This window comes from Thamnophis sirtalis, unplaced genomic scaffold, assembly GCF_051295495.1.
Source record: "Thamnophis sirtalis isolate CommonGarterSnake01/CBP01778 unplaced genomic scaffold, rThaSir2_p1.2 scaffold_3, whole genome shotgun sequence".
NCBI lineage: Eukaryota > Metazoa > Chordata > Lepidosauria > Squamata > Natricidae > Thamnophis > Thamnophis sirtalis.
Window position 1 is genome coordinate 102,041,844 of NW_028261383.1, and position 27,013 is coordinate 102,068,856.

The following is a 27,013-nucleotide window of genomic DNA, read 5'->3' on the forward strand; positions in this document are numbered from 1 at the left end:
AGAGGACTACCTATACATGAGATTAATCAGGGAAAAGTTAAGAAGCACTCCAACATTAGCCTGAAACATCCAACTATCAGATGTTTTGATCCCATCCACTACTCATTACCTGAACTTAATTTCCAAAATGGTGAAATATAAAAGATTTTAGACAAATTATGGCTACTGTTAGATGTCATTAGCTTGAGGGGAAACTCATTACTTCAACATCAGTTATAGCTAGACAACTTAAAACCACTTCACTTCAGATCAAAGCAACATCAGGAGACAGGAAAGGAAAAATATGTTGTTGGAGCATGTTTGTACACAGTTAGACATGCATGAGGAATACCCTTTATCAGTAGTGGGCAAAGGCCCAGAAAGAGAGCTGAATTGAAAGAGAGCATGGAAATAGCCACGAGCCATCCTATGTGCTGAAACGGTATGGCAACAAAGTTAGAAATCACCTTGATGGCAGTGGCTGTATCAGTGGAATCAAGATAGATACCATTTATCGGTGATTTAGCAGAAGCAGTGACCAAAGGACACAATGGGAGAACCAATTTCATGCTAGCATTATTTGGTACCCACTCAACATCATTTTAATTCAGGAGCAATGCAAGGTCTTTGTGTTTTCAGTTAACCAGGTGAAAGCACCGAGTTGTAAATGAATCTATACCTAAGTGTACATAGCAGAGTAAACTACTGATAGGCATTTTATAGTAAACTATCAAAAAAAAACCTCATCATTTTTGTGAGTCTCTTTCTCCTCTGATTAAACCTGTAAATCCTCCATCTTTTCTCAAAATAATATTTTTTTTTCAATTCAGTCATACATACCTGTGACTGGGGAACTATATTAGAATATGGTGGCATGTTAATCTATTGAACACAGGACTTTTTCAGTGGTGGCGGCCCAATGTTTTTTGGAATCTCCCCTCTCCCCATATGCAAATATATATACACACATCTTTACTAGCATTCAGAAGGGTCTTAAAAATTCTATTCCAGGCTCGCTTTTAATTAAAGATTGCACTCCGCAGACTTTGTCTTTTGTTTTAAACTGCTACTGTTCTGAGTGCCTGGTTTGGGCATACAACAATTATTTTTGGCTTTTAATGGTCCTTGAGAAGTCATTGCGATGAAAGGCATGGTAACTATTAGAAGGAATGACCCGGGTTCCATCATAAATAAAAAGCCAAAGCCCACAAAATAATCTTCCCCTGAATTACCCTCCCTTCTTTTCTCTCTCTCTCTCTCCACAACGCAGGGCCTGGAAAAAAAATCTTAACAAAGAAACTTTGTGATGCTTTGTACAGGAGGCGGCTTGAAAGGAAGCGTGGTTCCTATGCCTGGCGCTGGATGAGGCTGAGGGGGGGTGGGGGAGCTAAAGAAGGGATCTCCATGGCTCTGCCGCGTAGTGTCACGTCTTCCTCCCAGAACACCGCTTGCTGCTGGAGGTGTGAGTGGATTCTCTCAACTGCATTTTGACAGCTGGGAGCAGGAGAACCGCGGCGGCGGCGGCGGCAGCTGAAGACATTCCTCCCTGCGCTGCGCCGCCCCTCCTCCTCCGGGAAGTCAGCTTGGCCCGGCCCTAACCTAGAGCGCCGGGACCGAGCCGTCTGCTCTTTCTCCTCCTCGGCTCGCAGCTTCGCTCGCACTAGCCAGACAGGCCCGGGGAGTCCGCGTCGCCTTTAACACGCAGTACAGCGCTGGAGGCAAGAAGTTGGTGGCGCGTCTGATGAAATTTCCCAAGTCGGTTGCCGCAGCTTCAATGCAGGGAAGGTGGGAGAGGGTTAAAAGGCGCGCCCCCGCCAGCCGCCACCTGCTTTTCCCGCCTTCCTCTCTTAAGCAAATAGGGAGGTGGCCGCTTGATTTGAATCGATATCGATAGTTTGCACTTAGCGGCCGCCGGATGACTCAGCCCGGAAGGTTTGGTTTCGGCGAGAATCCGAGGTGGGACCCACTTCACCGTCCTTACAAGAGGTTTCAATTGCTTCAGGTTCCATGCGGACCGGAGGTGGGGGGAAGGGCAGGACTTTTTTAAAGCAAATCCGTGAGTATAAAGCAGAGATGATGCAACGACGGCGGTGGAGTTACAGAAGAAAGGGTTTCATCTGTTCCTGCGCCCCTCCCTCCCCAATAGTAATCCGCAGGCCTGCAAATTGAAATCCTCGTGACCGGGAGCGCGGTAAAATCGGGGATGGAGACGGTTCAATATGGAGCAAGCACAACTCTCCCCCCCCCCCATGGAACATTGTCCATCTTTATTTTTCCATTCAGCAAAAAAGGCACAAACCCTCCCACCCCGTTTCAGGGAAGGGAGCATTGAGTTGTAGGCAGTTATAAACGACTCGTGCTACAAACTTAAGCTGCAAAGACAATGAACCCAGATCATCTAAAAGGCTGCTCGTAACATCAACCTGGGCGTGCAAGAGTATTGTGCGCGCGCGTTTTCCCAATGTAAGAGCCCTCTGGGTCGGACCCAGAAACTCAAGTGGGTCTCGAGTCAAATCTCGGCCGTCTTTCCCTTCCACTTTTCAGAGCAGATTGCAAATGTTTTAGGCTTCTCTTGCCACCATATGCTCTCATTCGAAATTGGATCTTCGCAACCTACCCCCAGGTCGCGCCTTTTGCTATTCGTACTAATTCAGTGTGCTGTTACACAAGACAAGAGAATCTTCCATTCCCCTAAAAGAAATTTCTCCTCAACTAGTGACCTTTGTCTACCTTGGCAATTTATTTTTTGCTAGCATCACGGGTGGGTATGGTCTCCTGCTTACGTGCAGAGGGGGGTTACACTAATTTAATGGAGGGGGGCGTTAAATTACTCCAAATCCTGTTCTCTTCCACTGCAATAGCGCAGCTTTTCCCGCCGATCTTGCATTTGATGCCCTCGGCTTTGTCGCGGTTCTCCTGAAACGCGACCACCGCTGCTTGCTTTTGCAACCTGCAGTTTGGTGCAGCAACTTCGCATCCCGAGATATAATCGCGGCTCCCTCGAGTGCGTAGTAATACTTTGGGGAAGCCACGCCCCCGAGCGTTGTGTCAGAGTGAAATAGAGGCTCCGGTTGGTCGGGTTGGCGGACAACATCTGCTGGACTCCTTCATTCAAGTGACACCCGAGCTTTGAGACGTATTTGAGGAACCATCCGTTGCCTTTCCGGGCCACTTTCATTACTTCTATCAGCGCCGTTGGCTTCGCACGGTCTCCGCGTAGTTGGGACGGTAGGAAGATTGTGGGTCTTTCGCAAAGGAAGCCGAGCGGGGAGGGGGCTTGGCAGCCTCCAAGTCGGCGTGGTTTGGGTACACACAAGGACCATGTGTGCAGAGTGCTTACGGAAATTGGTGACCCTGGCGTTGGTCTTTGCAATTGTGGATGCGGTAGTGGGCACCGAAGCCACGCATCCTCCAGAAGGTGCCCAGGACAGAGCTCCTCAGCAAAAAGGGCGGATGTCTCTGCAAAATTCAGGTACGTAGTTATTTCTTTGAGGATCTAAACGCATCCGTGCCTGACTCGGGTTTCGGAGGCAAGGAAGCTGCGTTTCAAATCCAGAACCAGGTGTGCGGGGATTGCGTCGCTAGGTGATAAGCATCGTTCATACAGGCGCTGGGAGTCGACAAGCAGAAGTCAGCGAAGGAAATAGAAGTGCTTCCCCAGCAGCTTGGAAGCTGTGGCTAGTCAAGCACGTGTTCCACCATTTGAACTACTGTAGAGAGGCGACACTTCCATCTTTTCAACTACTAGCCAAAGAAAGTCGTCCCCGCGATTCCCCTGGTCAAAGTTAAACCAGGTTATCATCTTCATCGGAAGGACGGGGCTTCCCTCCCTCTCTTGCTTTGCTTTAAAATAAAAGCCCGCGATTAGAAAGGCAGTTTGCAAGAACCGTGTTTGCTTTTGCACGCTAACTGCGCAACTCACATCCTCTAAGTAAAAGGAAGGCGGGAGGAGGGGAGGGCACAGGCGTCGGCGCAGGTTTCGCATTTAATGCAGAAGGGGGAAAACGTTCAGGGGTGACTAGGCTCGGACAAAAGTCCTGAAGATGCTTTTTCGGCTGCAAGGGAGGCATCCAACTAGTAGGGTGGGGTGAGGTTATTTTCTCCCATCCTTTTTGCTTTTTTAAAATAATGTTACCGGGTCCTTCGCCTAGCATAAATGGTAAGACCTTTGGGAGACCGCTTCCCGGGTTATTCCCCACTTATTCACAGTAGGGGCGCTGGCTGCCCAAGTCTTTGAAGCTATTGGGCAAGCAGGATATATAGACGCTTCTGATGCCAGGAGTAGACAACTGCGTCCACACGTGAATACCCCCCACTCCAGGCAACGCTGAGCCAGCGGAGGCCAGGGCTTGTGATAGGAACTCTTACATCCGACCCGGTGCCAGCGTAAAGCTAAAAACTGCTCCGCACCTAAATCCAAGCTGCACACTTACACAACGCTGGACAAAGAAACTATTTTTCCCTCTTAGTTATGTGCAGCTTCCCCTTTTTGTATAAAACAGCGCAGGCAGCCTGGTTGAAAAGAAGGCAATATCACCTTTTGCTTTTTAAGACTCTGGTCTGATCTCTTCTCCCCCGCCCCCTTAAAGGAGAGGTTGGCTGCAATATTTCTTTTGCAGTATTCTATTTCTATGCAACTCCTGTAATCCCAGGATTGGCTTGTACTTGCCCTTTTTAGACGTTCCTGTTTTCTGCAACGTATTAGAAGGAAATCTCTATGGTCTTCTGGGGCTTGAATATCCTTGGAGGAGGCAATTGTAGAATGTCTAATTTTTCTATTACTGTTGTCAGTGACCTGGGTTTCACTTTGATATTGAACTCATTTAACACAATGTTGTATGATGGTAAATATGCATAGAATAGAAAAAATATAATCCATTTTCAAGAGTAGTCAAGGAGACCAGAAAATTAGGGGTGGGGAGCTCTGACCTGCAGATTTATCTGAAACTTTGTGAATGATTTCACTAATTTAAAGATGAGCTTTAAAAGAAGTATTTGGGGTCATTGATTCAGATGAGAAGACCCAATAAATAGTTGCATCACTTTCTCAGGTGCAGTTTTCTTTGAACTAATATTGAATTTTGGACCTTAATTCATGACAGTCAAATTAATCCAATATTTTTAATTACCTTTCCTTACATGATGATGATGATGATCAAAAAAGTATACTTGAATCTCATTCCATTTATCTATATAACAACCCTTTGAGGTAGATTAAAATTAGAGTGATTTTCATGACTACCCAGTGATTTTTGTGGCCTGGATGGGGATTTTAACTTGTATCTCCAATTTAGTGTAGTAATTTAAATTACTGCATCATATTGACTTGTGTCATTAAATTACTTCAGATATGGATTTAACAGTGACTTTCTCTTATATTATTATCATTATTAGACAAATTTATATGCCGCCCAATCCCGAAGGACTCTTCTGTTTATATAATTATTTGCAAAGCAATAATTTCCTGCATTATCACTCTGTTCCTCTTTTGAAATGAAGAAGTTGTTAACAAGTATTCTTTTGCCTACAGGTATATATAATAATTGTAGACATTTACTGTGGTGACTGTTCATTTTCAGCTGAAATCCAGCACTGCCTGGTCAGTGCTGGTGATGTTGGCTGCAGTGTATTTGAATGCTTTGAAAACAACTCTTGTGAGATTCGAGGTTTGCATGAGATCTGCATGACATTTCTCCACAATGCTGGAAAGTTTGATGCCCAGGTAAGCAAATGCAATAATTTCAGGCATAGACAACTAGACCCAGAATCTGCTAATGTGAAAGTATAAAATAGTGTGGACTTTTATGAAAATGACTAGTTAAGGTTTTAATCAAACAGAGCAACTTACTTGAACAGAATATACCGTATTTTATTAGATGCACCTTAGTTTTTGGGGAGGAAAATGGGGGGGGGATTCTGCCTCTGCCTGTCAGGTATTCATCTGGCTAGCGTCCTTAGCCTGATCAGCTTCAGCTGGTTGTGATGACATGCGTACATTGCCGCCGATCACTGCCCAAAATGTGACACACACAGTCCATAAACAGGGCATGCAGAGCCTAAAAGATGATGCGGAGCGGCCAAAAATGTGATGCGTGGAGGCAGCGATCCGCGGCAATGTGCTCTCAAACGGAGGGTGAAAATGCGAGGTCCGGAACCAAAAAATGCAAGCCATTGTCTGTGGCAGTCTCTGCAGCCAGGAAGAAGACGCGCAGAGGCCGAAGGGTGGGGGATGGTGGGTGGGCGTGGCTACATTTGGAGTATAAGACGCACCCAAGTTTTCAGCCTCTTGGGGGGAGTGCGTTTTATACTCCGAAAAATAAGGTACTTATAATGTAGCGTATTAATTCTATGTAAATATTCTCTTGATTAACATATCTGACCTTTATCGCCTGTTCAACCCTCCTTTAGTGCCCTAACATATACTGCAGCTCTCTTTCAAGCCCTTGCAGTGAAATCCTAATTCCACACAAGGAGCTTTTAGATCTATAGATAAAACAAGAATGGATATTACACATTTGTACAACACTGTGATTGTACTACTGTATGTGAAATACCAAATGCACAGTTAGGAAAGTGTTGATTGGGAGTAGGTTAATATATACGGGAAATAAGTTTCAACCCACAAATAATCGTGAAAAGACTACACAGTAGAAAATCCCATTGCTAAAGAAAACTGTTGTTGGGTTTGAAAAGCATTTTGCCTCCTGTTTTAAGGATACATCACTGATCCAGTGGAAACGAGATTTGGATTAATGGATACTTATTCCCATCCAATATTCCTTATTTGAGGGGTCTTTGGTGCTCTCTGAGCTTGCTTGTTTTTTTGAAGACTTTTCATTACCCTGATTAGCACTGATGATGTTACCCAGTTACGGTAATGAAATGTCTGCAAAAAAATAAACTCAGAGAGCACTAATTCAATCCTGAGCTACAAATATTCTCCTTTATTGATATTCCTTAGTTATTTGATCTTACTATTTCATTTCTCATGCAGCATCTTTTACAATTTTACAATTAAATATATTAAAATAGTACAATAAATACAAACAATAGGAAAAAACACTAGGAGAAGGACTATAAAACTATTGATAACATTCACACAGAGGAAACCTGGATGAAGAGGAAAAAATTCATCACATGCCTAAACAATATAGTAGATGCCCTGTGAATTTAGGAGAAGAGCTATTGATTTGGAAAGCTCATTGTTCCTGGTACAAATTAATAAGTATGGCAGATCCAAGCCATAGTGACATTTTAAACAAATTAATTCTGGATGATAATGCAATGATACAACAGTAGGTCATCCTTTAATGTCATGTCAAGGCAGCGCTTGCTGCTTTGAAGTGCCAGCATTTCCAATTTATCTTAAAGTCTAGAAGTTGAAACATTTCTAAAGTGACTGGGCCCTCGGTGGTTCTTAGCACATTAAAATGGAAGGGGGGGGAGGGTTTATTTTGGATGCCTCAGTCCAAGGACGCCAAGAGAGGAATTCTCTTGTTCAAACTTATCTCTGACTCCCTTTATATGATCAGTTGGATTCATTTCTGCAGATGAATACTGAGCCACACTGTCATTGGAAGTAACTGTCTCTGCTGCTTTATTGTAGTGATTCCTTGGCAGCCCACCAACATCGAAGTACATTCCTTAGCAAGAATCTGATATTAAGTTTGCCTCTTTCATTTTCTCTCAAAACTGTTTGTACATTGTTGATTCATCTTGTTATTATGCCTTGTACAACAATTTTCCCATTTCAGCAAAGATAACAAAAAGATTACATTGGTTTGATGTACTTGGCTTCACTGGCAATTTACAGAATGTGCATTGCTAATTAAAAGTTTAAACTTAGGGCTTAAAAACAGATTTTTCTATAAAACTTATATTTGCTTTTCCAGAAATATAACAATAAAGGTTTCCTTCCAAATTAATAGGATTTTTTTATCTTCTCGTTACTGTTTTGAAAAACTTTGAAAAAATACTCTACTTTGGCCTTTTCTTTCTTTACAAGACCTCATTTTACATTATGATATACATTTGTCAAAATAAGATTTTCATTCAGGTCCATAGTGCATTATCCCGTAATATTTTGAAGTAAAGAAATCTAAGTAACAGTATGTTTATTCAAGTGTCACTTCAATATTTTTCATATTCTTGCTGACCATTTCTATGACAAAATAATAATCTCTTATATACTCCAAATAATATTGAAATTTCTTGATTTGCTATTACAAAACCATCAACTATTCAGCAAAAATAATTGCTATGCAGTTATTCAGAGCATTATAGTTTATCCTGAAGTATATCTGACTTTCAGAATTAGCAGCAAGTAGAGGTAGAGTTAAATTAATACTTTGTTTAGTTTTTCTTTGCATCCGTGACAAGTATAGTTAGAAGCAAATCAGACATTTTGTAATCTTAAGGCTTCCTTTTGGCCTAATCTTTTGCAGAAGTTAAAAAAAAATATTCCAACCAATCTACATTCATATCAGAATGCTGTGAGCTTTCTAGGCTTGGGAATGATGTTTTTTAGTGTTGAAAAGTTTATCTGGTCATGGGCAAAAGGAAAAAAATGAGAAAGAGAGAAATAGATTTTAACAATTACAAGAGATAGAACCTCGGTCTTAGGAGATACGCCTACTTATCAACAAATGTTACTGAATTTAATAGACTTGGTCAATGCATAGGATAACACTTTTTCATTGGGAAGCATCATTGTATTCATGTGGGCTTATTTCCACACACAAATAGGGTTGTGCCTCTGAAGATAAAACCCACATTGTGTAACCTGCAGAGTGGGGAAGAAGATACTTAGGATAGCAAATCCCTATCTCCTGACAACTGGAAACTCAGTTTAGTCTTTTACTTCATCTAACTTCCATGATTCCTCTAATGGTTTAAATATAAAAAATCATCTTTCTAAGGGCTGAAAGCTTTATGATACAACATATCATAAAGTCATTATTTCTATAATGGATGGGCTCACATAATTATACTAAGCCATGAACAAACCTTATTATGGCATTATGCAGTGTGTGAACCCATCCATTATATACTGGCTATCTTTCAAGACCATACTGTGATACTAGTTGTGTTACCAATTTAATATTGGGATTGGGTTGTTCTTGCCAATTACCATTATCAAGGGTTTTCTCTCTCCAGAGAGAGTGGAAAATAAATCCCTGTCCAGGTCTTGATTTGGCCCAAGCCAGGTTGGAATGGGGAGGGCACGAGCCTTACAGAGGTCAACTAATAGCAAGATTGCTTTGCACATTGGTAAATCAACTCACTGGTTTCATCAGAACTGTGGAATCTTCTTAGCTTCAGGTTGTGATGAAGCTTTAAACTCAATTTTTCAACAGAGCTCCTTTCCCTCCATAATCATTATGAATGAAGTATTTCCAGTTTATCTGAGTAACTCTGAAAAGCCTATCCAAACAGTGAAAGTGAGCAAGCAGAGTCCTGAAGAGAACAAACAAGTGGCATGGACACATTGGATTTTTGTTCTCCTTGCATTTTCTCTTCATCTTTGCATTGTGTGAAGTAGATTTGGGTGATCCTCATTTGAGCAGGAGTTCCCTCACAATATAAAATCAGGGTCTGTTCCTAGATACTCTTCAGTAGCATGGGATTGGGCTTGCAGTGTACTTCCTGGTAGCTTACTTGGTAGTGGCTGGCAATATTGCATTAATTGGATTTTCCACAGCAATAAGGACAGGATCACTCAAATACATTGTGAAAAGTTGAAGTGGTTACTTTCACCTGTTAGGCATGATGGATGGCAAGCAGGGGACTAGGACAGTGCAGCTGCTGGCAACGACAACTACCCAAAGAATGTTACATGCTACTGTCTGATTTCGGATTCTTCCAATAGACACTACATGTATGATAATGAGTAACGTCAGCTTGACAGGTCAGTTTCCAGAAGGATGACACAGCACAACAATAATAGTGATGGCAGATTGGTATTTTTGTACCAAACTTTATCACAACATAGTCTCACAGCCTTATGGAGAGATTTTAGGCTGACTTCTGCTGGCATGAGAATGAGCTGCAAATCAGCAAAGATAATGCACTGGTTTTGAATTGACTGGTCCTCACCAATGGATATGTTACAGTAAAGCATATTCAAATCCTATGCATAAGTATCATTGATAAGAATTGCTGGCTAATTACAGTTTGCAGGATAGAAGACATTAACAGAGATCCAGTTTGGTCTAGTGGATACAGCACCAGACAAAAAACCAGGACACCATGAGTTCTAGTCTTGTCTTAACCATGAAAGTTGACTTTGGGCCAGTCACAATGTTTCAGCCCAACTCATTTCACAGGTTTGTTGTGGGAAAAATAAGAGGAATAAGGTTTGTTGGATATGTTTCTTGCCTTATCTGTAAAAATAATAAAGGCAGGATATTTTTAAAAATTAAATAAAAAATTATTTTTATGGGTAAAAAACAGAATTGTGTTGATTGAAATTGTTCCCATTAATTACCCTCAACACCAAGGGTCCTCCTCCTCCTCCTGCCACAAGGAGCCCAAGTGGTAAAGATGGTCTCCAGAATTTGCCTCACAAAGGGATTGCTTTCAGGGAACAGGTTTTATAGCACTGTTAACTCTCTTTTCCCCCTCTACTTTCAAAATTGCTCGGTTTAGGCATCAGTAAAGCGGGAGGTTAGATGATACTGAGGAATCAGTGTCTAGCAGACACTGAGCACCTGCTACAACCAAGGGAAGAAATTATCTGATTGGGATTAGAGCAAAATATTTGTTATTTTAGAACAGGCCTGTCAAATTGGCGGCCCACAAACCGGATGCGTCACATGCAGGCCACGCCCATCCTGGCTCCACAAAGGCAAAAAACGTGATATGTCATGATACATCACATGACGCAATCGAGTTTGACATCCATGTCTTAGAACTTTTAAGAGTAAATAAAGCAATTTCCTTTCCAGCTGTTAAATGAAAAATGGAGCTGGATCTCAAGACATGCTTAATGGACATGAGTTTAGTTTTGCTTTTTCTTCTTTTCTCATCTCAGGGGAAATCCTTCATTAAAGACGCCCTGAGATGCAAGGCACATGCCTTGCGGCACAAGTTTAGTTGTATCAGTCGCAAATGTCCTGCTATCAAAGAAATGGTGTTCCAGCTACAGCGAGAGTGCTATCAGAAGCATGATCTCTGCTCTGCAGCCAAAGAAAACGTCCAGGTCATTGTGGAGATGATTCATTTCAAAGACTTGCTACAACTCGAGTAAGTAAAGAGGGGGCATCTAATCTGCTAGCGTAAGTTCCGGAAAGTTGCATGTCGCTTAATTTTACTCATTAGAGGAAAATTTTAGTCCACAGCATTTAGCCATACAAATGAGCCATAGAGTTGTAGCCATGCCACAAAGGTGAACTAAAACGCCCATTTTTTTAGAATCCTGTCCTTTTTTGAACAAATAAATGAATGATCATTTTCTGATCATTCTCAGATTTTTCCCTTTAATATACTCAGATATAACAGTGAGATCTGAGGTTTATTTTTACATGTTATAACAATGGAATAAAATTAAGCCATGTTTTACATATAAAATGACTTCTCTTTTTTGTTGGTCATTTGCAATGAAAACCCTCTGCTTTCTAATGTATTGTTCAGCTTCATGCATTAGGAAGAAGACAAGATTATCTCGCACCCAGAAATGAGAATGTACTCAAGTTTGAATATAAATCTGCTCCTATTATAATGCGAGACTTGGCCATGGTGTAAAAGAAAAATAATAATTACATTATGATTATAGAGAAGCAGGGGCATCCACCAGGGAGGTAGAAAAAGTCAAGATGGCAGGCATTACTATACTACTTTTGTCCTTTTGCAATAGCAATAGTCCATAGATTTATGCGCCACTTCACAGTGCTTTACAGCCCTCTCGAAGAAGTTTACAGAGTCAGCATATTTTCCCCAACAATCTTGCGTTCTCATTTTACCGACTTCAGAAGGATGGAAGACTGAGTCAACCTTGAGCCCCTTCAGGATCGAACTCCAGGCTATGGGCAAAACTTGCCTGCAATACCATGTTCTAACCACTGCACCAATAGGTTATACCTACACCTATACTCTTTTTATATGCATGCAAAACACATTTAAAAGAGGTGGGGTTTGGATCATGCTTACCATTTTGACCCCCTTCACTGCTTGTAAGTATTCTGTGGGAGGGTTTTTTTTTTTTACCCTCTTCACTGTTTGTAAGTATTCTGTGAGTGCTGCAGCACATGTTGGATAATTGGCTTACACATCGTGAAGGAAAATGCCAGTCCTCACCAACACATAACCTCTCAGTATTTGCTGAATCTTTAAAATGTAGAATTCTATTGAAGCCAACTTTTTGTGAATGGCTGGCAGAAACCTTAACTCTTAATATATAACCTGCCAAAATATAGGTACAAATACTCCACTTAACTCCTCCAATCTCTTATTCAAAAGCTTATTTTTTCTGCTCCAAGAATGACAACAAACAGATACTTAAAACCTACAATTACGAGACCTTTAAATTGAAATTTTCTGTGTTAGACATTTGTTTGGATCAGAATATCTTTTAAAATAATACAGTTTTGATAGCAACTTAACCATCAAATCTGGAAACATTTTTAACGCTTCTAAAATTGACATCAACAGTTGTTGATGAAACAACTTCCCCCTATACTCTTTATCTTACTTCATCTACCATGCCACACTTAATTAATTGCTTTGCATTGCTTGGTGTTGGAGATGAGGTGGGATAAATCAGTGTTTTTTTTTAACAGATAGTAAAGATGCTCAGTATAGCTGTAAAGTACAAGATGGGAAGCAAATGAATAATAAAAAACTAGTAAAAATCATCTCACTGGAACTAGGATACTAAATACTTGAATCACCATGGGAGGAGATCTTAGCTGCAACAGTGTTCATTCAGCTCCACATGCTGCTCTCTAAGAATAGAGTCTCCTTTCTTATCTGTTCTGGAAAATGCTCCCTTGTGGAAATTTTTTGCTCTTTGCAAATTGATTCATGCTGCAGAAATGGAATAGAATTTCCGCTCTGGAGTAGGAAACAGAAATCCTTTTACAGACCCTTATACCTGTATACTAAGATAATAACTACATTGCTGTATAGAAACAACCAAGGAACATGGGAGTAAAATTGTGCATCCTGAAGTAAATCTTTTTTCAGTAATTTGTGCATAATTATAGCATATTACATTTGTGTAGTTCTTATCCTATATATAAAACAATGTCTTAGTACAAGGTCACAAATGATAAAATACTATCAACCATAAATACAGGGGTGGGCTGCTACGGGTTCACCCAGGTTTGGGAGAACCCGTAGCTAACGTTATGGCCAGTTCAGAGAACCTCCAAATCCCACCCCTGGCTGGTCCCGCCCCTCCCAGGAGTCTCCACACAGCCCGTTTTGGATGCGAGGTAAGTGCAGAGCCCGCATGGAAGCTCAGGGAGGGGGGGAACTGGAGAGCCTCTGGAGCCCAGGGGAGGCATTTTTCGCCCTCCCAGAGACTTGAGGAAAGCCTCTAAAGCCTGGGAAAGGCGAACACGGCACATCTGCCATGGTGCAGGAGGCTGACTGCCTTGTTTTTTTATGCTTATTAGGTTATTAATATTTGTTATAGCCACCCAATTCCAATGGACTTGTGGCGGCATACAAAAAAATCCATAAAAATAGATAAAGCGAGACAAACCATCCAAACAAAAACATTCTTAAAACAAACAAAAAGAAAACAGAAGAATCCTCAAAAGTGCAATACAGTAATAAATTAACCCTAGGCCTATTGATATTTATTGGCAAGAATGTGTCCATGAACATCTGACCTGCATTCAAATGTGTTATTTAGTTCAGAATTACAGTCATTTTTACAACCCTTTTTGTAATAATGCACTGCAATTTACTTCAGTGGTAGGTAAATGGCCTAAAGTAGGGATGCCAAACTGTTGCCCCTTGGGCCAGATGCATCACACACAGGACACACCCGCTCCGGCTCTGCAAAGGCAAAAAAATGTTACAATACGTCATATGATGTGATCGAGTTTAACACCCGTGGTCTACAGTGTTTTACTTATAATCCTAGTGCAACAAATTCAAATGTGCCTGAAATTTTTAATGCTTTGTGTGCAAGCAGTGTATTTGTGGATCTATATCTATAGAGAATATAACTCGGATCATCTTTTAATGGCAGGTAGGGTTGTGGGATTTATTTATTTTTCATCCTAAAAGATGGAATGGTGCCAGGGATAATAAAGGTTTTGCTTCAGTTTCAGACCAGCATTGATACTGCATTGGAGTGGCAAGTCAAATAGCGCTTGCATGCTGGGTGAGATAATGTCTTAGGTAATTTTGCCTCCTTGAGTAATTCTGCCACGGAGTGCCAAGACAAATGCCTCTTGCATGCTGAGTGAGACAAATATGTCCTTCAGATTCCTGTGGGCCCCTTCCATGAAATTGGCAACCAACTAAATTATAAACGACTGGTAGTTAAATGTGATAGTTTAGTTCAGTGGTTTGCAGACAGTGTTCTGTGGCAAGATGGAGAAGCTGACAGATTGCACATCATCACTGAACTTACCCAGGAGAGAACGCCATGTGCTTTTCCCAACTCATTTAATTTGATGGTGCGATGCAACACCTAATCATGGCCCGGCCAAACAAAGCACGCACAAGAGAACATGTCCCAAAATCCACAGCAAGCTTCCCTGGCAGGATTGTACTGTTCCTTGGCACACACACACACACACACACACACACACAAAGACTGCTGCAAGAATTATTCAAGGAAAGAATATAGACGTAGACCTAAATGGAGAAAAAAAAATTACTTATATGCTGTGTAAAGCTGGAATTTTACTCTCATAATTAACCACAAAAAGGGAGGGCATTTAAATTTCAGACCAAATGTTCATCTTTTCCAATACTTAGTATTAGACAACAGTAAATAAATTATTGTTCCTTCAGCTTGACCTAAAGATTCTGGAAAATTTGTAAAACAGTAGAAAAATATGGGTTTTTCTAATATTTTTGCAGAAAGAAATAGACTTGGGAGACAAAGACTTGAAATATAGACAATATTTTTTAATCATCCTTTATAACTAATTCTAAACAAGCGGCTGCTGCTTCCAGCTTCTGGCCAGTTCCAGGATGTTAGAGCCTCGTGGAGAGCCAGAACAACTACCTCTAGGTCAGAACTCAGTAAGAACAAGGAAGTGCAAGAGCATCCTTCCTTTGTGACTACTATAAACATTAATGCATCCTGGAGTAAGAAATACATATTAGCAATTGTATTATATAGTCATCTGCGCACCCGAACTCTGAAGATCTGTACATTTTTGGCTTATATGGCATTTAAGATGTAATTTTATTTATACCATTTAAAAAGAAAATATTAGGAAATATTTCATAATCCATGATTGGGGTGGGGAGATTTTTTTTCATTTACACATATCTACAGTTCATAGTTCATAACTGCAGTGCAATATTACAAATGCTAAGGAATAGGCAAGTAAAAAAGGTTGTAAAAATGGCTGAACTAAATAACACATTTGAATGCAGGTCAGATGTTCATGAACACATTTTTACCAATAAATATATAAGCAGTATCAATAGGCCAAGGGTTAATTTATTACTGAAGAGGCCTGAATTGCCCATTTTCCCCCACATTTCTCCATCTAGGCTATGTCTGTTACTGTGTTTGTATGCAACAGCATAATTCAAAGTTTAGTGAGGATTAAGTCGTTTGTAACAACAACAAAAGAAAATGCCAACATTCTTCAAGAACATTCTTCTTCTTTGCTTTGGATTCCTGATAAAACCCTGACCCCATTGGGTAATGTCTTTAATGAGCCCATACACCATAATTCACCTCAATTATATATATGTATATATTGATTTTTTTGCTGATAAATAAATGAAGATATCATTTCAAGCTATTTAGTTCTCATCAGCTAGCCATACCCTTACTGGCATTTAAACTTGGGCTATTTTACATGTTAGCAGTTATAATAACCTCCAAGCCACAAGCTCTCCTTCCTTATCATATGTGTGTGTGTGTTGTATTTGTGCTGATAAATAAAGGCACAAATACAATACAAATGTAACAAAGGCAACAGTAAAAATATTGGGTTTCTGTCTGGATGGTCTCTTGTGACAAGCTGATAGACAGACAAAGGAAGCAGTAGGCTTCCTCCCATATTTGGGCATACCAGGGGTTGTGACACCACATACATACATACATACATACATACATACATACATATCCAAAAATTTTACTAATCACTACCTTAAATGATAATTACATATTCAAAATAGGCCAATTGAGACTGACTTCTATTCTACCGGTAGTTCTTGACTTACAACAATTCATTTAGTGACCATTCAGAGTTAACACCAGCACTGAAAAAAGTAACATGACTATTTTTCACACTTAACTACTGTTGCAGCATCAGTCACATGATCAATTCGGACATTTGGCAACTGGCATATTTTTATGACAGTTGCAGTGTCCCAGGGTCATGTCATCACATTTTGGGACCTTCTGACAAGCAATGGGGAAGCCAAATTGACTTAACAACTGTGTTATTAATTTAGCAACTAGCTTCATGAGTCAGTTAACAGGTGTTTCATGAAAGGTAAAATGGGGCAAAATTTGACTTAACTGTTTGCTTAGCAACAGAAATTTTGGTCTCAATTGTTGTCCTAAGTCAAGGACTACCTATAGACTTTATATTTTTCTGCAGTGGTTGTTCATAGAATTATATTAAAGTATTTCAAATACCTTATTAGGCATGTGCTCATACATTAAGTATTTGAAGAGTAGTGGAAACTAATAACATAAATTACTGGCTGTTTATCGTATGTTTAACTGCTATGTCTTAGATTAATGAAAAATGTGGTCTTACACTGAAGAATCATGCAATTATATGGCTGATGCTGTCATTCTCTATTATGTGGACTTGGAAGATAATTAGCAAGATTTGTGAACCATAATTCTAGGAAGAGACTCAACATTGGAATGTATTCAGTTTCTGTCATTCATCTCAAAACCAGTAACTGAGCAAATTCCCCAGCACTGAGAAGTCTGAGATTTGTGGGCAAAAAAAGACCTCTTGATTATTATAATGTTCTTGCCAATATAAAATATGAAGTTAAACACAAATACTCCGTTAAGCTAAAAGATTCTGCAGCAGATATAATGACCTAAAGGTGACGATGGGATTACTGTCATGTCTGTTTGCTGAAATTTAAAGTGTACTACCCATTTAATGAGTAGAATCACATGAAATTTTCCAAATTTGCAGAGATGGAGTAGTATCTTGTAGATCTAATTAATGACAGTAAGGCAAAGGACAATTTCCCCAAAATACAGGATATCACTGTAAACCAGTAGAGCAAAGAATCTTAATAATATCAGAGAACTGGTTATGTGCTGTATCCAAGGGAGCCTTGCTGCTCAGTTCCTAATGCTGAAGCAAGAAACAAAAAGTAATTCAAAAGGAAAACAAAATTGGTGATTCTTCAATTAAATGCATGAATTAGTAAAGTCAAGAATACATCTGAAAAATCTCATCTTGGGCAGTGACGGAACCCCCTGGGAAACTTACAACTCTGATTTTCTATAACTTAGTCATGCTAACTGGGAATTGGAGTTGCAGCCAGCATATTTTAGGATATCAGAATAAGGAAGATTGTTACATCCAATTGTAAAGAATTTTGAGAAACCCTTTTCACTATTTGTAATTACTACAGATAATTTTAGATACATAATTAATTAGTAAGTGGTGATATCGTACTGGGGTTTTTTTGTAGGAGGTTTATATTGTATTTTTTTCTGGAGACATGCAAACATTTGATGCATACCATATTTTTCAGAGTATAAGACGCACCAAGGTTTTGAAGAGGCAATTTTTAAAAAAAAAAAGTTTTTGCACTCTGCAAGCCTCCCAAAAATTGCCTGTTTTTTTCCCCCCACAAAAAATGGGCATGAATAGCACTTAGGAGGCTTGTAGAGTATTCCTGGGGGAGGGGTGGCCAAAAATGAACAAAAAATGGCCCATTTTTCACAAAAACAGACCCATTTTTTGCCAAAAAAGGGCATGGATAGCCTTTAGGAGGTTTATAGAATGCTCCTGGGGGCTAGGGGAGCAAAATTGAGGAAAAAAACAGCTTGTATTTTGCTCATTTCTGCCCTCCCCAGCTCCCAGGACCTCTCGGAAAGCCTAAAAGCTATGCACAGCCATTTTGGTGAAGTGGGCAGGTTTCGGGAGGCAAAAACTGTATTCAGTGTATAAGATGCACCCAGATTTTCAGCTTCTTTTTTGAGAGGAAAAAGTTGCGTCCTATACTCTGAAAAATATGGTAAGTAGCCCATAAAGCTGTTTTGGATAGTCCGTGGTCAAATTGAAAGTTGCTGTTTGGGTGCTTTAATCCACTTACAAAATAGAATAAGGCTGTTTTGATGAGCATATGGACCAAAATGTACTTGTCCTAGGCAGAAGTGTTTCAAAAGTGAAGTAAGCATGAGAAATAAGAGTCAGCATTTGCCGATAACTGAGGCAGGGGGAGGAAAATAAGAAGATAGTGGGAAGATCAGGCTGGGTGAGGCATATCATGCTTGAAATCAGTTCTTTACTCCCAAACCATTGCACTAAGGAAGAGGACAATACATTGGCGTCAGCTGAGGCAAGGCAAAGACAGGAAGAGGCTGGAGATATGTGAAGAGAGGTATAGTGGGATATGCTGGACTGGGACATTAGCATTGGCTGATGAAGGAGGGAGCAGGAGGGTCTGGGAAGATGGGGCATGAAGAGCAATATACCTGCTTTGGTGAGAAAGGAAAAAGTGGGTGCTGCACGTCAATCCTACCCTATTTGACTCATATAATCATGACAGATCTTCGGGAACAATGCAAGAATCCTTGGTTTTGTTTTCCTGCTGATCTGCATCCAATATGGTTAGAATTCTAGAATATGATATATCGTCTAATAGATAAAATAATATATAGCTACTGATTTGCAGATAATTTGAGTGCATCTGCTACTCTTCCATAACTGTATATCTTTTTTCCCCCTCAGCCCTTATGTTGATCTGGTGAATATACTGCTTACTTGTGGAGAAGAAGTCAAAGAAGCCATCACCCATAGTGTCCAAGCCCAGTGTGAGCAGAATTGGGGCAGTCTGTGCTCCATCCTGAGCCTCTGTACTGTGGTTCCACATGGAGAGTCTACCCTGGAATCTGAGAAAAAGCCAAATGAAGTCTCAAGAATATCCACTGGCCAAGGAAACCTTGTAATTCACTCTCAGTCTGGTACCAGAGAGAATTCTCAAAATCCTAGAGGGGAAAGAGGTAGCAGGCTGCCTATGAATGCTCGCACTAAATCTGGGGGTCATAATTCCAAAGCAACACATGAGACCTTTGAACAGAGAGATGAACCTTCTGACTTCTCTGATATCCGAAGGTGAAAGGAGTAGACAACCCCACCTTTCCCCCTTCGCCAAAAACTTCCTCCGTTGAGTTCATTTTATCTAGGGGCATTCCAAAAATATTTACAAGATAAAGGGGCTACGTCAAGCATAGGGCATTGCGGGTTATGGGGCAGCAACAGCATATGTATTATAAGCTAAAGAGGAAAAACAATGACTATGGGTCGCTGATTGTATCCAACAAATTCAGTGTGTAGATGCAACAAAATGTCTTTTAAACTCTTTAATTTCTTGAAAAACAAAGAGATGCAGGTCTGGGTTGGCAATATTATTTTTAAATCAGGGATAGATTAATACAAGTTATGATTTCTTCACTGGCTTAGACTGTCTAGATTAAATTAAACATGACTTTAAATATAAAATAATTCAGTCTTAATAGAAATTATAAGAGTGTAACTAACATGGGCTACCGTGGTATTTGTAAGAAGATTAATGAGTATGGTAAAGGGGACCTTCCAATTACAAACTTAGTTATCCTCTGAGCCTACATTCTGCTCCTTTTTAAGTGACACCATCTGCCTTAAGTATTTCCTTGTGCTGATTTGGGCAGTTTATTCCTCCATCATTCCTTTGAAAATTGGTTAATTACAGAACCAGTTCCAGATAAGGCGAATGGGCCCTCTCTGCTGGTTCAGTATTACACAATAAATACTCTTCTTTAATACTGTAAATCTAAAAAGGCCCACTCCACTTCTGATTTAAATGGATTTCATATTTTTCACATATTTTTTCAGGCTTGATGGAAAACCTCTTTGTACGCTGTATCAGAAATCAATATCACAAAGGTTACAGGGTTGCAGTATTTTTATGCTTTAAGGGTCACCGTTATGTAGTAGCTGTTAAAGAAAAGTGTCAGTGAAGCGAGGATAAACCAAGCACTCCAATGATTTCATCTGGTTAAATATGTGAATTGCACACTTCTCCATAGCTCCATCCTCATTGCATTTTCTTGGAAATATAGCTAACTTTGTCAAATTAATGAAACTTATTTCACTGAGTAAGTTTGGATTGCAACTTCCATGGTCCCAATTAATGTGTTATATTTCATTTTGCTTTTAACCATGTCTGTTTATTATTATTGGAACATATTCAAGATATTTACACATTGAAACTTCAGTCAACACTTTACTGGAAGAAGGTGTTCTTAAACCTTTTAGAAAAGTGTTAAACCTTTCTGGAAAACAGGACTGTCTAAAATATTTTGGGTGTATTATACCCAACTTTACCCAACTGGTAAAAATGTTGGATGTGTTGAACTTCGAGTTTCATATTGCTGAATGGGGATTGTACTATTTCTAAGCCAACTCATTTGAATGATCCCAGCTTGGAGAAGGCAATGTTAGCTGTTCTAGTCTTGGAAGGAAAGCCTAGACCTTAAGTTACTTGTTCACAGAGAGTTTTATATCTAAGATTTTCCTAGTTAATGCATCTTTGGGACAGCTGTAGCTGTTTATATGCATAGAATATGCAAAAGTAGTTGATGTTATACTGACAGGACAACTCATAAATTGCAGAAGTGAAGCAGATTAATATGAATTGCTGTTCCATAACCTAGCATGGACTTCAAGTTCCACTATGAAGCTTTGGATGGAAATATGAAAATATCAGGTTCAGGAATCTCAAATGAAACTCATTCCTCTTACTGAACGTAGTTAGAAAAAAATATAAGGACATTGCATTGTTTCTGCAGCTAGGAAACATTATTTGCATTTGGGGGGAGGGAAACAACTTTTTGTGATTATGATGGTGAGAGTCCTAAATTACCCCTTGAAACAATGAAATGTACGAGAAACAATATAAGTACCCTTTTTCAAAATGAACTGAGAGAGGAAGAATTGTGACCACTTCAGAATAAATCATCACGCAGAGGTTAAAAAGCCCAAAGATCTATTAGTATGGTTCCCAATTTCTAAATTTAAGTCTATGAGAAGTCTATCTGTGGGAATCAAATCATGGTTGTACCGTTGAATGTCAGCAGATCATCTCAGTGTGCATATAATTTATCTTCAGTGATCTAGGGATGTTAATATTTGTTTCACAAATATCGTTAAGAATTTGGGGGGAGGGGTAAAGAAATCACACAAGGCTAATTTTCCTATTTTCTCTCTGTGTGAAAATTGGATATATGTGTTCATCTACTGATTCCACATATTCTTTAATGTAAATATTTAACATTTTTATTTATTATATTTTCTCCATTTAAAAAAATTGAACTGAGCACTGCTGGCTAAGGTAATTTAAATATATGTCAGGGCCTGTGTTGTATATATTCATGCCACAAGTACATTTTTGTTATTGTTTAGATCAAGGAAAATATAATTTTATACACTCCATAAAGTTATTGACAGCATCAATCATTTATTTATTATTATCATTCATTCATTTCTAACAGATACAAGTGCATTTAACCTAATAGTTTTATCAAGACATGTATAGCTACTTGAAATTTTCAAAATAAAAAAATCAGCTGTCCACTAAGGCATTTAGTCACATCCTAACAAAAAGTTTAGTTTTAATTATAGCCATAATTCAGAACATAGAATATCATTTGGGGTATATAGTTTTGTTCAGGCAAAGGCCCAGAGCATTCAGAACTTAACTTAGTTAGAGCCGACATGGCGCAGTGGTTAGAGTGCAGTACTGCAGGCTACTCAGCTGACTGCTAGCTTCAGTTTAGCAGTTCAAATCTCACCGGCTCAAGGTTGACTCGGCCTTCCATCCTTCCAAGGTGGGTAATGTGAGGACCACGATTATTGGGGGCAATATGCCGACTCTGTAAAACACTTAGGGCTGTAAAACCTCTTCCCCATAATTCTAGCTGTAAGAATGAGTTCCCATGGTGGGAACACACCAAAATCTATCACTCATCTTTTCTACAAAATGTTATAAAAAGTAGCATCACATTCCACTGAGTTTTTAAACACAGGTTTTTGTGGAAGAGCAGAGTCAGATCTGAGACCACTAAAAATAAGGTTGTTTGGTGAGCCTGCTCAAAAGCAATAAATGGAGGTCTGGTTGACCAAACCCCTAAATGTTGGATTCCTATGTTAAAATTAGAAAGAATGAAACAAAACCTGTTTTATTTAAACTGATTAAGAAAGTTCTGGTCCTTCAAAACAAAACTCAAAACCCACTCTTAAAGGTTTTTTTCTTCAACCTTTCAAGGAGGTTTTGCAAACATCTCTAGAAACTGGACTACCGTATTTGAAGTTTCCCGCTGCATTCTATGACTGGAGCATAAAATTGTCACTATTTGAAACAACTGAATTTATACCAAAATCCAAATAAAGCTATTTTGTTCCAACTTCAAAACAATGTAAGTTCAAGTCTGGGACATTTGAAACTTGATTTCAAAACGTTCCACACCCTTTCAGAATTGTGCTGCAGCAAAAATACATCTCTGGCGTAGTTTCCCCATTCCTTGGAGAACTCCAAAGCTCCTCAGAAAATCCGAAGAAGTTGATCTTGAAAGGATAATTTCAACACTATCACTAAACTGAAATAAAATAATTTCAAGTAAAGAAACAAAATCAGGCTGTATTGGCCATTGGGTTTTAGCCCAGAAAAAGTTGTCATTTAAGAAAAAGTCAGTTTGGAAATGATTTCTAGCCTTATTGATGTAAAATAATTATATTGAATGTTTTGGTTTGGCTTTTAATGCAGAATATAATATCCCTCAGTTTCCTTGAATATTTTTTATCTTGTGTAGACTGATCAAACAAACTCCTGTAATTTCATCTGGATTTAGGTAAGACATTTTTCTTTCCACCCTCAACTGGCATTAATAATTAGATGGATACAGATCAGTGTATTAGAAACCGGGTTCTGTGAAAAATTTTAAATCGGCATATATTAAAAGACTTGTTAAAAGAAACTAGAAACCAGATAATGAGGAAAGGGCTAGTATGAATATGGGGAGGAAAATGTGTACATCCTGAAGGATGTTGACACTTCTTTCTGAGTTTGGCAGCGTTAGCAAATCGAATAAATAAATACTGCCTGTACTTTTCCACAAAAGTTTCTAAACAAATGGTTTTTGTAGAAGAAAGGAGGTGAGCAATTGAAAAAAATATTTGGGGGGGAGAGTCATTAGGGAAAAGGACAACTGAATAAAAGCACTTACATTGGGAAAGGTGTTCCACTCAATGTTAGGAAGTAAAGCTAGTCCAAGGTGAGCTGTATGATCAAGCACCAAGTTGGCCTAGTTGAAAAAGCTACCAATCCAAATTAGTGCAAGACCAATGCAGAATTTTGATATTATTTTGGCTGCAGATACCCAGAATACCACTAGGTAGCAGCAATGGAAGACAAATCCAATCTTTTGTTGCCATCATGTGGTCATCAAGATATTTTTAGTCTAGATATATGGTAGTAACGGGTACTAGAAGATGGACAGCGCTAACAAGAAATTGTGGGAGATAATGACTCCAGAGGTGGGTTCCTACCAGTTCAGTGGAACCATCTCTCAGGCTGGGGGGCCAAATACTATGCCCCTCAGACAGGGTCCGCAACTTGGGAGTCCTCCTGGACCCACAGCTGACTTTTGAACACCATTTGTCAGCTGTGACCAGGGGGGCATTTGCCCAGGTTCGCCTGGTGCACCAGTTGCGCCCCTACCTGAACCGGGAGGCTCTCACAACAGTCACTTGTGACCTCTAGGCTGGAGTACTGCAATGTGCTCTACACGGGGCTGCCCTTGAAGAGTATTTGGCGACTTCAGCTAGTCCAGAATGCGGCCGCGCGAGCGACCTCGTTTCACCCACATAACACCTATCCTCCGCGAGCTGCACTGGCTACCTGTCGATCTCCGGGTACGCTTCAAGGTGCTACTTGTCACCTACAAAGCCCTTCATGGTAGTGGATCTGGGTACTTGAGAGACCGCCTACTGCCAATTACCTCCACTCGACCAATTAGATCCCATAGATTAGGCCTCCTCCGAGTTCCATCAGCCGGTCAATGTCGACTGGCAACCACGCGGAGGAGAGCCTTCTCGGTGGCAGCTCCGACCCTATGGAACGATCTCCCCGTGGAGATTCGTACCCTCACCACCCTCCAGACCTTCCACATAGCCCTTAAAACCTGGCTGTCCCGACAGGCCTGGGGCTAAAGACCTCAACCCACCCGAATTGTATGAATGTTGTGCTTTTAATGATGTACTGTCTTATGTGTTTAATCTTTTTGTCCTCCCTTCCAAACTGTGAGCCGCCCTGAGTCCCCCCAGGGAAAAAGGCGGCATATAAATAAACTACCTAAACCTAAACCAGTAGTGGTTTGGCGGCCTGGGTCACTGGAACTGCCAACAACTCAGGTCTGCCACGTCCCTAAGCCGGTTTTCCTATGGGGCCGCCATCTTGATTTTTGATTCTGCGCATACGCAGAGCAATTTTCATTGCAGAAATTTATTTTTTTAACATTCTTTAAAGGTTTTGTGCTTGCGCAGACTTTCCGCAAAGCCGTTAAAACTTGGCTGTTCTGACAGGCCTGGGGCTGACGAGTTCCCGTCCCCGCTCGAATTGTGTGGCTGTTGATTGTTTTTAAATTCTTCTGTAGTTTGCTTGTTTGTTTTTCCTCTTGTCTGTATTCCCTCCCCTTGGTTTGTTAGCCGCCCTGAGTCCCTCCGGGAATAGGGCGGCATATAAGTGCAATCAAATCAAATCAGACCTACTTTTGTGCAAATGTGCATGCACATGCAAAATGTTTGCACGCACCAAACCAGCAGTAACGCAGAGGAGCAACCCACCCCTGAATGACTCCCTTCAGGATAAGGCAACATGAGAAGACTTGTATACCTATCCTGCTTGTGAAAAGGTTCTTTTTTCATTATTAAACAGACACAGGATTAGAGTCCTCAATTAAAAGCTGACTAGCTCTAAAGAAATCTATAGAATATCAGTTCCTATGCCTACAACTCTAGATGAAGACATCAAACTCAAAAACATTCTTGGTTACATTTGTACAAATAGTATTAGATGTCATCGTGTATTTAGGTTTCCTCCCTTCATCAGAATGAACATCCAGAGAATCTTACTCATTTCTTTCACAACCATCAAAAATAGGTGCACAAAGTGGGATGGTGTTCCATCATGAACAATGTAATTTTTACAAGACTGTACATATCATATTTCAAGGCATTTCAAATTTAAACATGAGAAATCACATGACAAGCTAGAAGTGCCAAATATAAACCTTAAATTTAGAGCTTTCACTTTCTTGTTTTCAAACTTGCTTGGGTGTGACTTCGTGTCACAAAGGTGTCACATGTGTCACATAGGGCAATGGTTCTGTAAAAATCATGTTCCAAGCATTTTTTTTTTAAAGGAAGAAAAAAAAATAACAATTTTTTGGGGGGGAAGTTTAGTTGAATTTCCTTGGTAACTTGTTTTAACAATGATCTCTCTAAGAATTACGATTGAATGTTGTGGAATTTAAGCTGTTTGGTTTTGATCTTGGTTTTGTGGTTTCATTGAAATCTCGCCTTGGGATTCAGAAAGAAGATAAATTCTCTCCATCCACACACTGAAAATCTGAATTTTTATTAAATCAACAATTAGCACAAGCAAATGCCTTGTCTTGTATCTCCTAAGAATGGGCTAGGAGAGGGATTTTGAACATGCCTTCAGCAAGACTTAACAGTTGCCCAAAATACATCTTTTATGCCCTTTTCTGTAGAATTTATACCCTCAGAAGAGAGATGATTTTGCAAACCTAAATTTGGTTTCCAGGAATCTATAACTTGCAATGTCCTTATTTAAAATGTGTTTACCATGCACAGTTTTTCATAATCCTAATTCAGATCAGCCAGTTTCATTTCCAGTTATATAGGAAAATGATTTCCTACCCAAATAAGATGCAAACCTGACCTACTTGCTATGCATAGTAATTAAAACTTGGCCGGAGTTGTTGTTTTGCAAGCACTGGTTTGGCATTTACAGGGCCAAACTATTTTTTAAAAGACGCTGGGAGTGGCTCATGATTTTGCATTTCCTCTCTCTATTTCCCTCATTTTTATGAGGAAATTAAAAACTTAAACAATCTGGTGTGATGTCACTGCATTGTATGCCTCCTGATCCCTACTTAACATAGTTTGCGGTAGAGTGAGGGCAGGGCAAAAGCATTGTCTAAGGATAGCATGCCACACCTTGTTATAAGGAAGAGAAGGGAAAGAGGATCACAGCAACAGCCATTCTAACACTCACTTTGACCTTTGGCCAAAGGCCAGGCCATAGAAAGCATGCCAATTTTCTATTGTTGCTGCTGAGGAAAGTTGTTACTGTGTGCATTCTACCTTAGAAATAGCTGGACCCTCTATTTGTTGAAGGAGTCCAGTTTGCAAAACAATGAGTAACATGAAAATGCAAAAAATATCAGTCTAATTGATTACACAGCTTCCTTCAGTTGAGCTCCAATAAATCCAGTCTATTGGCTTCTATACAGAATTAATTTAAAGTAATGGTCTTTATTTATCTTGTAAGATTCTCAGAAGCTTCCAATATGGACTGTTGAAGTGATCATGATGGCACGCTCATGCCCTGCAATTTC

General features: G+C 39.8%; 1 protein-coding gene across 1 annotated transcript; it reads left to right on the forward strand.

Annotated features, from left to right (window-relative positions):
• The first annotated feature begins 3,249 nt into the window (after positions 1-3,249).
• Positions 3,250-21,814, forward strand: STC2 (stanniocalcin 2). Its single transcript, XM_014068921.2, has 4 exons — positions 3,250-3,451; positions 5,559-5,701; positions 11,012-11,223; positions 19,065-21,814. The coding sequence occupies exons 1-4, from the start codon at positions 3,301-3,303 to the stop codon at positions 19,450-19,452; spliced, it is 894 nt and encodes a 297-aa protein (XP_013924396.2). The 5' UTR covers positions 3,250-3,300; the 3' UTR covers positions 19,453-21,814.
• Positions 21,815-27,013: the final 5,199 nt, after the last annotated feature.

What these genes read in the sequence shown, in the direction of transcription:
- STC2 (XM_014068921.2), top strand. Translation starts at nt 3,301, where the DNA reads ATGTGTGCAGAGTGCTTACGGAAATTGGTGACCCTGGCGTTGGTCTTT. An exon ending in CTGGAAAGTTTGATGCCCAG is followed by an intron (nt 5,702 to 11,011) that starts GTAAGCAAATGC and finishes TTCTCATCTCAG; the next exon opens with GGGAAATCCTTCATTAAAGA. An exon ending in AAAGACTTGCTACAACTCGA is followed by an intron (nt 11,224 to 19,064) that starts GTAAGTAAAGAG and finishes TTTCCCCCTCAG; the next exon opens with CCCTTATGTTGATCTGGTGA.